Below are 13,717 nucleotides of genomic sequence, written 5' to 3'. Positions count from 1 at the left end.
CTCCGTATTTCTTTTTAGAGCTTCACTAGTCTGATCTTTGTCCTCTCTGGCAATGTCCTGGGTTTCAAACAAAACCCTTCTCCAGGGGTCAACACCCTATTCCAAAACCCACTTTCACTCAAATTTGGGCCTTAATTCTTGTTCATTGAGAAATAAAGCAAACAAAAATTTGGTCATGTGGTTTTTCAATGATAAGAGTTTTCAGAAAAGGAAACTTCCTAAAATTTGTGGAATTCCCTGTTGTCACTGGATTTTTCTTTTCCAAATGGAGTCTTTTCAGATTTGTCTTTCTCACTGAAAATTCCGTACATTAAACAACCATACACAGATGAGCACAAAAACTAAAGACTTAACGCTACATTCCAAAGTAAAACTTTATAGAAGTAAAGGAAACTCACAGGTAATTATTTTGTCTTCAAAGTATATTTAAAACATACATTTGACCTAAATCAAACTTGAGGGGAAGTGTGGAAGGAGCAACTACTTCACATTAACCATTTCAGATTAGTTGTGTTCAAATTTTTGCCCCGCCATTTACTAGCTGTTTGGCTTTGGGCACATACCTTAACCCAACCCGCCTTATCTGGAATGAAAGAAGATAGTATATATTTCTTTGTGTTTTTTTATCCGTTGAATGCAGACTGACAGTCAGTAGTCACTCAATAAATGCTAATTTTCATGGATTTCCTCTAGTGTCATCAGTTCACATGGTGTGTGTTTGTTTAGCTGGAAGAGGATCTTACCCACTTAGGGAACAGAATTACACACTGTCAAGCATTTCGTAGGTAAACCACCAAGTGACTCCTTATTTGAAACCATGGTGAAATGTAATTGCTTAAAATGTAATTGACTCCAGAGTTTTCCAAAGACTTTTTTCCCCCCTAGGATATTAATATGAAATACATTGAGAAGAGATGAGAACCTATTAAGCCTCGGAAGTGAAGGAATTGGGGGTTAGAACAGCTGCCCGTCTCCTTTTCACTCTGAGATGGTGACCCAAAGGCCCATGGCTCCCTCAGAGTCCTTTCCTCTGAACACTTAGGTCTGATTGCAGGATTTTCCGTTTGTTTTGAAGGTTCGTTGGGGTGATAAAGGATCCACTGAGGAAGGTGCAAGGCTAGAGAAAGCAAAAAACGCTGTGGTGACGATTCCCGAAGAACCAGAGGAGCCCGTCAGGCCCAGACCACCCCGGCCCAAGCCCGCGCACCAGCCCGCGCAGACCAAGTGGTACACGCCCATCAAGGTGCCTGTCCAGATTTTGTGTCGTTGAACTTAACACCGAGTACTCGCTCAGCAAGAGAACCTCCAGATTTTTGTTATTTGCTTATTAATGTGTGAAAGCAATGGAGATGGAGGATCAGAATTTACCTTTTTCATTTTACCTCTTCAATGTCAAAGTAAATAGAAGTTGGATACATTTCCATCAGCTTAAAACGGATTCCGTGTCCCTGTAGGGTCGTCTGGACGCGCTGTGGGCCCTGCTGCGGCGGCAGTACGACCGGGTGTCCTTGATGAGACCTCAGGAGGGAGACGAGGTTTGTACGTGGGGACGTGTTGGGGAGAGCTGAGCGCGGGTCAGTAGGGAGAAGGTGGGAGGGCAGCGCCTGTGGCCCAGAGGAGGGCGCCGGCCCCATAGGCCGGAGGTGGCGGGTTCAAACCCAGCCCCGGCCAGAAACTGCAAAAAAAAAAAAAAAAGAAGAAGAAGAAGAGGAAGAAGGCAGGGAAATGGTAATCACACATCCCGTGAAGCCCTACTGCACTCAGGAAGGAAGTAGTATATTCTGGTCCAAATTCCTATTCCATCGGGTGCCGGCACATTATTAAATTCTGTTGTTGGAATGTATCTTCAAGCACCGATTTCGTACAAGCTCCTTTGCAAGGAATTCGTAAAAATTATGATCATTTGAACAGGTACTTGAGTAAGCACACTCTGTGCAAAGTCAAAGCCTTTCAGGCCCCATGGTCTGAGGTTTTACACGGTGGGAATGACAGATTAGGAACTAGCTGAAATCTTTCTCTAGTGTTTCGTAGCAATGAGGACTGGGGAGAAACCTCAGAACCTCAGTATATATCCATATATATTTATATCTTAAGGTATAAATATGTTCCCTTCAACAGTTGATGTAATCTAATTTTTTGAATATATAAAAGTGTCTTTTTAGTTATAAAAATTTATAAAAATCTGTGATAGTGATTAATATACACGTATATATACATACACACTCATATATGTATGCATTAATATTTCCCCACCAAGGCAGCCTGAGGCCTCTTTTGTTTTGCAAATTTGGCTAGAATTACTCTAGTTTTGTAACTTTTTAATATATTAGTACTATTTCTTATTGTGTTGATGTAAGAAAAATTGTTTAAGACCTTTTCATGTGTGGTCCTGGGTGGGTGTGGTTCAGAGACAATGCTATTGTAATAGTGGGATTGTTTCATTGTGTGTCAATGTGATCATTATTCTTTTTTAACAAGGAAATGAACTTCATGCATTTCAGCTTTGGAAGACTAGGTTCATTTGGGTATGATATGCTATTTTTTTAAAGATGCAATAATTGATGAAATTAGCATTTGTCTTACAATCCCAAGCTAAGCTATATTTAGGGTTATATGGTTTTAGCTTGGGGTTTAAAATGCAAAATGGTCTTGATTTTAAAATTTTACTTCTATAAAATGGGGATAATTTAAAAAAACATCTTAGTTCAATGATTAAGAAAATTTAATGTGGAAAATTCCTGTAATTTTTCCAATAGATCATCATTTATCCTTTGCTAGGACCCTATGTAGAGAGAACTAATTGGTTTATAAAGTAGCCTCTTTCATTATCAGGTCCCTGTGGGTTTCTTTTTTTTTAGAGACAGAGTCTCACTTTGTCAACCTCCATGGAGTGCTAGAATGTCACAGGTCACAGTAACCTCCAGCTCTTGGGCTTAGGTGATTCTCTTGCCTCAGCCTCCTGAATAGCTGGGACTACAGGCACCCACCACAACGCTTGGCTATTTTTTTGTTTGCAGTTTGGCCAGGGCTGGTTTTGAATCTGGTATGGGGCTGGTGCCCCACCCCAGGTCGCTGTGGTTTTTAATAGAAGGTTTTTATATAATCAAATTGGCATCTCTGTTTAAACACTATTGTGCCTGGAGTTCTGCTTCTGGAACAACATATAAAAACTCTTCTTGCTCTTCAATACTCCAAACTCAAGGTCAAGTGTTATAAAATTATTTTCAGGCACCCTTTTAGTTTTCTCTCCTTCAGTTGAGACTCTAGTTTGTTCCGTATTGAGTTGGGGGACTTGAAGTAGCACCAACGATGTATTAACCAGGAGAAAGAGATAGTGATCTCAGCTCTCTAACTAATATATTCCTTTATATATTCCTTTCACTCATGATTGAAATTTAGTTTTTAGTCTTTCATCATTTCAATTAATTTTGATTCTGTTCATTAATTTAAGGATTATAAATATGCATAAGTAATGCCATCAGGTAAACTGAGGGGTGAGTACAAACTATAACCTTTACCCTTAAGAGATCTAAAATTTGAGAAACAAGACATGTACAAAAATAAGATTTATTATGGAATGCAATCTGGATACTCTTGAGTGCATATAGGAATAAAGATTCATTCTTCCTGGAAGGATTAGAGAAAATTTCTTCAAAAATATAGGCCTTGTGTTTTTGGAAATGAGCAGGATTTCAACAGGTGGTAATAGGTATACAATGAAATGAATGTTTCCATAGATGAGGTGTGAGCAAGGTCCTGAAACAGCCAAGTACACAGTGAGTCCTGGACTGCTGGATAATCTGGGGGGTGGAGGTTAAAGCCAGAGAGGGGCTGGGAAAAGAGGAGAGGAAATCTTTGAATTTGGATCATTGGCATATTTATTTTTTAAATGATAATTATTCATTTAGTCTTTCAACCAATATTTATCCAATATCTAAACTGTATCAGACATTTTGTTAGATTATAAATAAAATTTAATATTCTTAATATTAATTATAGTGCTAGAATATTTTAACGGTCACTTCACCAGGTTTAATTATTTATTTTTCCATGGTCTAAGATAACTCTTTCATTTCTATTATTATTTTTATTTATTTATTTATTTTTTGAGACAGAGTCCTACTGTGTCACCCTCGGTAGAGTGCTATGGCATCACAATTCACAGCAATCTCAAACTCTTGGGCTCAAGTGATTCTCTTGCCTCAGCCTCCCAAGTAGTTGGGACTACAGGTATCCGCCACAACGCCTGGCTACTTTTTTTGTTGCAGTTGTCATTGTTGTTTTAGCTGGCCCAGGATGGGTTCAAACCCGCCAACTTCAGTGTATGTGGCTTGCCCTGTGCTACGGGCACTGAGCCCATTTCTATTATTTTGACCAGTATTTATTTTTTTCTAACAATTTGGTCACACTTTTGTCTGAGATGATTCCAAAGTATTTATTCTCTCAAAGTCAATTGTTTCAAAATTCAGAATCTTTCAAATTTTAGGAATCTGATATAGCCTTTATGTATTAGGTAATAGGTATGCAGTGAAATGAATATCTCCATAGATGATGTTTCCGTAAAAGATACTGCTTTCAGTATCTCCTAATCACATTATTCAGACATTTTGCTGTTATATAAAAAATTAATAATTTAATAAATTAATTCTACAAGTAGATAAATAGAGTCTATAAATATTCTCAAGTTAGCTTAGTTCAGGTTTAGTGTCAAATGAATTCTGTGGTAAATTTAGGACAGAACTTTCTGTTTTTAAAGATTCTGGATTTCAGAGGTATGGATAAAAGATAGTTGACCTTTATTATATGAGATAAACTAAAACCTCAAATTTTCCACTCTAAAACTCTATATCTGTGCTATTTATTTATTTCTTAAATGCAGGACTTAAAGCTTAGTGAGGTTTATTGCTTCTCAGCCTTTTGGCTAAAATCAAGTGTTAGTAAACATTAATGGTTGGTTCAATTAATTGATTTCTTTTTCCATCAACTATATATCATGATTCTGTGGATCTGATGAAGTCTGACTCTTCATCATTCATCATCACACCTACTCTTTTTAGCTCTCCTGGTTCCAACATTTTTTCAACTGAAAATGTTTATCACTTATTTCAAGCCACCGTTAAAATCTTAAGTGTGGCATTCTGTGAGAATTTGTTCCCGCACATTGACACAATACGCTAAATTGACATGACCATGATAAAGCTAGGAACCCACTCAAAGTACAACCTTAATTTAGCATATTATTCACAAGGATATTTAATAAATTTTGTCAAATTTCTTGCTGAATCCAACCATGCAAAATTATTTTCTTAAGAAAATCAGGTCACTTAGCGTAATTTGCTTATTCGAGTCTGTGTTTTATATTTGTAATTTTTTAGACTGAGGCTTTATGTGAAGTATACACAGTTTTCAGTGTGGGATCTTGTCCCTATTTTCCATTTGGACAACTTGAATAATCTTTGCCTCTCCTTTTCTACTTCCATGTTTCACGAAGATTATTAAGAATATCTGAATGTATATTAACTCCACATCATTAGTCAGGTCTTCTGCATTTGATAGAATTCATTCCAATATAAATTGCCCATCCCACACACATACTAGGTAACTATAAACTGCATTTTTACAATAACCAAATCGTAGAATTACTTCTTCCAGCGCTTTAGTGAGTTACCTTTCTGTACATATATTAGGATAACTGGAAGGCTGTCAACATTTTTTTTTATATGTTTACATTGTGTTTTAGGAAAGCATCATACAGTTTCAGTTTCATGATCTCCAGAATGCTTCTGTCCCTTCCTCTCTTCCCTCTTTCCTTCTATCTTTTTTTTTTTGTATCTGCTTCTTGTTGAACGTTATTTATATCTATTACCCTTTCACTTCTGGCTTTGCCAATTTCTTATATCAGTTTATGCATATTTATATGCTGATTTTTAATTGGCTTCCGTTGAATGAATGAAACCTCCAGCTGCCCTACTCTTATCCTCCTGAGCATAGTAAATATCTTTATTGACAAAGGCAACATGTGACTCTCAGATAACCATGCCAAAAAGTATCTGCAACAGTCATAGGACACTTAATCATAGTAAACATAGTAAAATGTTTATTTTTGTGGGGTTTTTAAATTTTATTTTTGAGACAAAGTCTCATTCTATTCAGTGGTATCATCATAGCTCATGGCAGCCTCAAACTCCTGGGTTCAAGCCATCTTCTCACCTCAGCCTCCTGAGTAGCTGGGCCTACAGGCATGTGTCACTACACCAAGCCAATGAAAAAAAAATTTTTTTTTTGTAGAGACAAGGTATTGCTATGTTGTTCAAGCTATTCTCAAACTTCTGGCCTCAAGCAGTTCTCCCATGTTGGCCTCACAGAGTGCTAGGATTATAGGCATGAGCCACTGTCCCTGGCTCTTTGGTGAATCTTGAGCTCAGGAGCTTGAAACCAGCCTGAGTAAGAGGAGACCCATCTTTACTAAAAATAGAAACACATTTGCTGGGCATTGTGGCTGGCACCTGTAATCCCTAGCTACTCAGCAGGCTGAGGCAGGAGGATCATTTAAACCCAAGAGTGTGAGGATGCTGTTGATACCGGAATTTTAGGTTCTTGGTCTCAGCAATAGGAAGAATGAATCAACGGACCACAGGATCAGTGCTAAGTCAGGATTTATTCATAGAAACAAAACTTACAACAACTACAAAAACCAAACCTCCTGGCAGAGAGAACCCAGGAGAAGAACAAGTTCTCCTGCTCCCTCTTCGAGGTCTGTCTTTGGGCTCTCTGCTCAGGGGTTTATATAGTGGCAGGGGGGTTGTTCTGCTAGGGTGTGAGTCCTGTCAGTTACAGCTAGCTGTCCAATGAACTCTCAGGCCTTAGAAACTGATAGGAAATCCACCAGTCAGAAGTCCACGTGGAGGAGACAGCACGGTGCCAGCATCTCCCCCGCAGGTGACCGGCCCTTGCAGCAAGCTGGTTCCTCCATCTACGGGAGCATCAACACCTCCAGGGCTAAGGCAGCAGGTCATGGTGCTGCCTTGTCCTGCATCAATTCTCCCTCTTCGAGTGGAAACTCTAACTGCTGTTAGGGAAAAGGGCGAAGATCATCTAACTGCTTCCTGCTGAATCGGGCGATGATAGAAGGGGCAGTTAGGGTTTTTCCGGAGAGAGAGCAATACAGGGGTTCAGGTCTTGGATCGGAACTATCTTTACTGTGTGTGGCCTGATAACATTTCTGGAAAATATAAATCTGATTAGTATAATTAGTAAAAAGCAAAGGTAAGACAGTGCCAGGTTAGAAGCACAAAGTTAGTGATGCTAAAAGAAAACTATATTAACATTTTTCTTGCCGTTTTTTAAATAATAACTTCAAACCTTCTTTTGGCTCACAAGTGTAGGTGGACTGTGGCTGGCTCTCTTCATAGTCTGCTTCCGTAGAAGATGGAGGGTTCCAGGATTTTACTCGTGAATGATGTATCCAGGAATCCACTCCTGTAACTTTAACAGCTGTAGAAGACAAGATAACAGAAAAGGGACCTTCCCAAGTTGGGGTTAGGGAAGGTGAATTAGAGGGAAGAGTTTTGATCATGACTAGATCCCCAGGAGAGAAAAGCTCCTTCAGTGTTGAATGTGAGAATGTAGTTGGGAGGTTTTTAAGGATTTGTTGAAATTTAGCTAAAGAAATGATACGTTTTACTAATTCTGTAGTCTCCAGATCTAGTAATAAATCATTAGTTAAAAAGGGTCTTCCATATAATAATTCGAATGGGCTACAACCGAGCTTCTGAGGTAAATTCCTTATTCTAAGGAGAACAATGGAAAGTATTTTAGTCCAAGGGAGATGAGTTTCCTGAGTTAGCTTTTGTAACTGTCCTTTGATTTTATCATTCATTTTCTCTACCTTCCCAGAGGATTGGGGCCTCCAAGAGCAGTGCAGGTGATATTTTATGCCCAGAGCTTTAGATATTCCTTGTGTTACAGTTGCTTTGAAGGCCGGCCCATTATCACTTTGCAAACTTTGAGGGAGTCCAAACCTGGAGATAATCTCATGTACTAAAGCCTTTACCACTTCCTGGGCCTTTTCTGTTCTACAAGGGAATGCTTCAACCCAATTAGTAAAAGTATCCACAAATACTAGTAAATATTGTATGCCATGTACTTTAGGGAGGTGAGTGAAATCCATTTGCCAATCTTCACCTTGATATCTACCGTGTCTCTGTATACCTGGGGGAGTTAGATGGTGATTTAAAGGATTGTTTCTCTGACATGTCTCACAAGTCCTTGTTATCTGTTTTATGGCTTGGAATAGGTTTTTGCCTTTAAAGAGAGCCTTAGTCATTTGATAGGTATTTTCAGTGTCAAAATGAAAAGATTGATGTAAAGTTTTAAGTATTTTCCATTGGCTTGCAGCAGGTAATAACAAAAATCCACTTTTGTTTTGTAACCAGCCTGATAGCAGTAGTGAATAGTCTTTAGATAAAGTCCACTCTTTCTCTTTTTGGGTATGTTGAGGTGCATGATTCTCAAGTGATCTCTCCCAAATAAGAGGTGCCACAGGGGGAATTAGTCCTTTCTGTGCTGCCATTTTAGCCTCTTTATCAGCAAGTTGTTACCTTTGGAAATCTCATCTAAGGTCTTTTGATGTCCTTTACAATGAATAACTGCTATTTCTTGTGGAGCATGAACAGCTTGCAACAACCTGTCTATTTCATGATGATATTTTATGGGAGAACCATTGGAAGATAGGTATTGTCTTTCCTTCCAAAAAGCAGTATGGGCATATAAAATGAGGAAGACATATTTTGAGTCAGTGTATATATTAACTCGTTTGTTTCTCCCAATTTCTAAAGCACGGGTTAAGGCTATTAACTCAGCTAATTGCATACTAGTTCCTGGAGGGAGAGACCCGCTTTCCATTACAGCATACTGAGTAACTACAGTATACCCTGCTTTTTGTGTTCCATGTTCTATGAAAGAACTTCCATCTGTATATAAAACTATCTCAGGATTAGATAGAGGAGTTTCTTGTAAGTCTTCTCTAGCTGCATAGTTCTGTGCTATAATCTGTTGGCAATCAGGCCCTACCTCCTCATGGGATTCAGGGAGGAAAGTGGCAGGATTCAACGTAGCACAGATGCGTAATTGCAGCACTGGTCCTTCTAGTAATAAGGCTTGATATTTCTGAAGGCGGTTATCTGACAGCCAGAGATTGGTCTTGAAATTTAAAAGTCCAGTAAGGTCATGAGAAGTATAAATAGTTAGATCTTTTCCTAAAGTTAGCTTGGTTGCTTCTGGAGTGAAGAGGGCTACCGCTCCTACAACTCGTAGGCAGTGTGGCCATCCTTTGGCCACAGTGTCAATTTCTTTACTAAGATATGCTACAGGTTGTAGAACTGGACCCCAGTATTGGGCCAAAACTCCCAGGGCAATTCCAGTTCGTTCTGTAATATACAGATTAAACTGCTGGCCAGTGGGAAGACTCAAAGCAGGGGCCTGCAAAAGAGCATTTTTCAACTGTTGGAATGCCTTATCTGCTTCCAGTTCCCATTCTAAAGTGACTAGACCATCTTTTTGAGCATTTTTAATTAAAGAATAGAGTAGTTTAGCTATTTCACTATATCCAGGAATCCAGAGTCTACAAAAGCCCATAATTCCTAAGAAGCCTCGAAGTTGTCTGAGAGTTTGAGGTATACGATGAGCTAATATAGGTTCTATTCTTTCCTTGCCCAAGGCTCTTTTACCCTGTGAAAGCTGGAGACCCAAATAGTGAACTTCTGGGCACATAATTGGGCTTTAGCCTTGGAAACTTTGTACCCACAATCAGCTAGAAAGTTTAAGAGAGCTTGTGTTGCACTCCTCTGCATCTGATGTTCCCAAGAGACTGTCATCTACATACTGAATAAGAGTCGCTGTAGGATATGAAAAATGACTCAACTTTTTGGCTAAGGCTTGTCCGAACAAGTGAGGGCTGTCCCTAAATCCCTGGGGTAACACAGTGCAAGTAAGCTGGGCGTTGGAGTCAGAGGGGTCCTCCAAAGCAAGAAGGTATTGGGAATTTTCATGACGGGGAATGCAAAAGAAGGCATCTTTCAAGTCTAAGACTGTGAAATAGGCAACCTTTTCAGGGATATGAGACAATAAAGTACATGGATTGGGAACTACAGGATGGAGAGGAATGACTGCTTCATTTATAATGTGGACATCTTGGACTAGTCTCCAAGTTCCGTTTGGCTTTGGCACTCCTAGAATAGGAGTGTTACATGGACTGTTGCAAGGTATTAATAATTTCTGTTGCTTTAGATTCTGTATTATAGAGATTAGTCCATTCTTAACGTCTGCTTTTAGAGGATATTATTTTTGATTGGGATAGATAGCAGGATTCTTTAGCTTAATGTGGACTGGTTGAGCATATCTTGCTTTTCCCACCTGACCCTCAGTAGCCCAAACTCCTGGGTTAATTTCTGTCTCTAATAAGGGAAGACATAACATAGGTTCCTGTCCCATATTCATATAAATGGTTATTACTGCTTTAGTTAGTATGTCCCTCCCCAAAAGGGGAGCAGGACTTTCAGACATGATTAGGAAGGCATGAGAGAATGGCCAGTCACCCCAATTGCAGCTTAAAGGCTGAGAGAAAAATTTGGCAACCGGCTTTCCAGACACCTCCTGTATAGTTACTGATTTGGGGGATAAAAGATAGAGAGAAGTACAGAAAAGGTTGCTCCAGTGTCCAGAAGAAATTCTATCTACTGGCCATCCACTATGAGGCAAACTCGGGGCTCCTGAGGGGTGATGACACAAGCTGGAGCCATGAGATGCCCCGGGCATCCTCAGCCCAGTTTGGGTGCGGATGGGATCACTGTCTCAGGAAGCCTTCACCTCTGGGGACAGGCCACCCTCCAATGGTTACCCTTACATTCTGGACAGGGGCCAGGTGGCTTGTCCAGCCGGCGGTACTGCTGGGGGCAGTCCTTTCTGAAGTGAGCAGCCTGACCACATTGGAAGCACTTATCCCTAGCTCCTCTGGCTTCCCCCTGCCCCTGGAAGGTGTTCATTTGTTGGAGTGTCATTACTAGAGCTGTCATTCTTTTTTGATCCCTTCTCTCTTTTTCCTCCTTTTTCTCCTGATCTCGGTTATAAAAGACCATAGTGGCTGTTTTAAGAAGATTCTCCAGATTATGATCTGGGCCTAGAGCCAATTTCTGGAGTTTTCTTTGAATGTCTGGAGCTGCTTGAGTAATAAATTTGTCTTTTAAAGTAATTTGACCCTCTGTGGAGTCAGGTGTCAATTGGGTGTGTTTCCTCATTGCCTCCTTAAGTCTCACAAGAAAGGCCGAGGGACTCTCGTTTTGCTCCTGGCAAATAGTAGACAACTTGGCATAATTCACAGGCTTTTTCTTGGACCGACGTAAACCTTCTAGGATACATGTTAGAAAATGTTTACGCCACCAATCACCTTCCTTCTCAGGGTCCCATTCAGGATCCTGAAGGGGAACTGCCTGTCTTCCTGTGGGGTATCTGTCCCTGTCTCCAGGAGACATACTGCCATCAGTATTGGACATGAACCACAAATCACCCCACTTCCTAGCTTCATCCAGAACTTCATTTTTTTCGTTAAACATTAAAGTTTGATCTAATAGTAACATTATATCTCTCCAAGAGAGGTCAAAGCTTTGTCCTAACCCTTGGAGAACATCTATGTACTTATCGGGGTCATCAGAAAATTTTTCGAAATCAACTTTAATTTGCCTTAAATCTGCTAAAGAAAATGGAGCGTATACTCACGCACTTCCCCTTTCACCACTCGCAGTCTCAACCAAGGGACACAAAGAAGGATATGGTTGCCTTCTGGGGGTCCCAGTAGGACCAGTAAAAACTCTTGGGACAGTCTCCCTCCTGGGGTTTTCTGAGCACATGGAGGAGGAAGGTGTGGGAGAAGTAGATGGAAGGTTTGAACTAGGGAGTGATGGTGTCTCCGTTGAGAATCCATGACCATTTGGGGAAGTTACTACAGTTAAGAGAGCAGAATCTATCTGACAGGTCTTACACAGCTGAGGGTTGTCCCTGAGGGAAAAGAACACTTGCACATAAAGCCTCAGACCACCTTTCTTCCTGTTAACAAAAAGCATCTAGCTGAAAAATGGTGTCATAATTATGAGTACCCTCTGGGGGCCATTGTTCACCAGCAGAGAGTTGATACTGAGGCCAGGCCTGGGTGCAGAAGAAAACCATATATTCTTGTTTCAGACATGTCCCAGTGCTCCAGAATACAGCCCAGCAGACAGGGTAATCCCACCCCGTATTCCTGAGTCCTCAGAGCGTCCTCTGACCAACCTAAGAAGCCTTCCAACCAAACAAAAGGAAGCGTCCTTCCAGTGCTTGAGGAAGAGTATGTGAGGAGAGTGGCTTCCTCAGCCCTGTGCTTGTCTGGAATTAGCCACTCTTACCAGTGCAGCGCTGGTTCTCCTGTGCTTATAACATGCCGGCAGCACAGCTCTGAGAAATCAGGTATCAGGGAGCCTTGGTCCCACCTAATGCATATATTCTACCCCTTTCTGCCCCTTCCCCACACTAGCCTCAAAGTATCAATCAAAGTGGGGATGAGCCCCATCCTGGAGAAAATGGCAGTGCGATGTTTGCACATTTAACTTTATAGACCCTGTACAAGCTTTTTCTAAACTCTCCGTAACAAAAAAGGAAAGTAGGCTTTCCAGCATGAGCACGTCTTGGTGTTAAATGCTATGCTTTTCTAATTTCCCTTTCTTTCTCAAAGGTTAGCAAGGCAACAATAAATTAGGGTTGAATTGAGAGACCCTGTGAAACTTGTTGTATTACAATTAGTTCCACTTAGCCAAGGTCCTAGAGAAACCTAGAATTATCTTTAATTTCCCCACACCAGAAGAAATCAAATACCCAGGTCATCCTCATTGCTCTTCTTTATTTTCAAGAGACTGAGCAGTAGCCAGAGTTCAGGGCTAGTCCCACCTTGGGGAGTCATCCTGGGCTTCCCTTCACAGGCCTCTGGTTGCCCAAACTGTGGAGGGGAGTCATGTCGCCTGTTGTTTGGGACTGACTTCTCTTTAACAAGGTCAACCCTTGTGTTTTTAGTGACATAAAAATACTAATGAACAGTAAAAACTTTCAACCCACCTACAACATTTGAAACTCCCTTAAAACATCTAATACACACTTCTAAAAAAAACCAGAATACACTTACAACATTAACTAAATATATAAACAATTCTTACCTACATTCAAACAAAGCATATTTACTATCAAAGAGAGGTAGAGAATGAGAAGAGGTCAAAAGAAATAGAAAAAATTGGGGACCATGGAAGAGAAGGGAAGATAGGAAAAGCTGGGAGTGTCGGTGTTGCTCGGCCGCAGACCAGCAGGGACGAACACACCAACGCAGACAGCTTTCAGCAGGTTTATTATTGGGGGCAAGCAGCTTGTCCGGGGAGAGCAGGATGGAAAAGCTCTAACCTTGTCCGGGGAGAGCAGGATGGAAAAGCCCTAACCTTGTCCGGCGAGAGCAGGATGGAAAAGCCCCCTCTAACCTTGTTTACAGCACTCTGTATATATACTCTAGGACACATCCTGTTATTGCGGTTTCTTGACCTAGGTATCTCTCCAATGAGCGCAAAGGGCACGGGCGGCAAGGTTGTTGCCAGGGCGAAGCCTGCAAGCAGGTTTCCTAAAGTACGCCTCCGCCATCCTGTTTTTGTGC

General features: G+C 40.7%; 1 protein-coding gene across 1 annotated transcript in view; it reads left to right on the top strand.

Annotated features, from left to right (window-relative positions):
- Window positions 1–13,717, top strand: part of ANTXR2 (ANTXR cell adhesion molecule 2) — a 155,395-nt gene that overhangs the window by 89,940 nt on the left and 51,738 nt on the right. Inside the window, exons 15-16 of the mRNA XM_053592020.1 lie at window positions 1,076–1,243; window positions 1,455–1,535. Of these exons, the coding sequence (XP_053447995.1) occupies window positions 1,076–1,243; window positions 1,455–1,535 (249 nt within the window). The remainder of the gene's footprint in view (window positions 1–1,075; window positions 1,244–1,454; window positions 1,536–13,717) is intronic.

This window comes from Nycticebus coucang, chromosome 1 (assembly GCF_027406575.1).
Source record: "Nycticebus coucang isolate mNycCou1 chromosome 1, mNycCou1.pri, whole genome shotgun sequence".
NCBI classification, from domain to species: Eukaryota; Metazoa; Chordata; class Mammalia; order Primates; family Lorisidae; genus Nycticebus; species Nycticebus coucang.
This window is presented reverse-complemented; position numbering and strand designations above follow the sequence as displayed.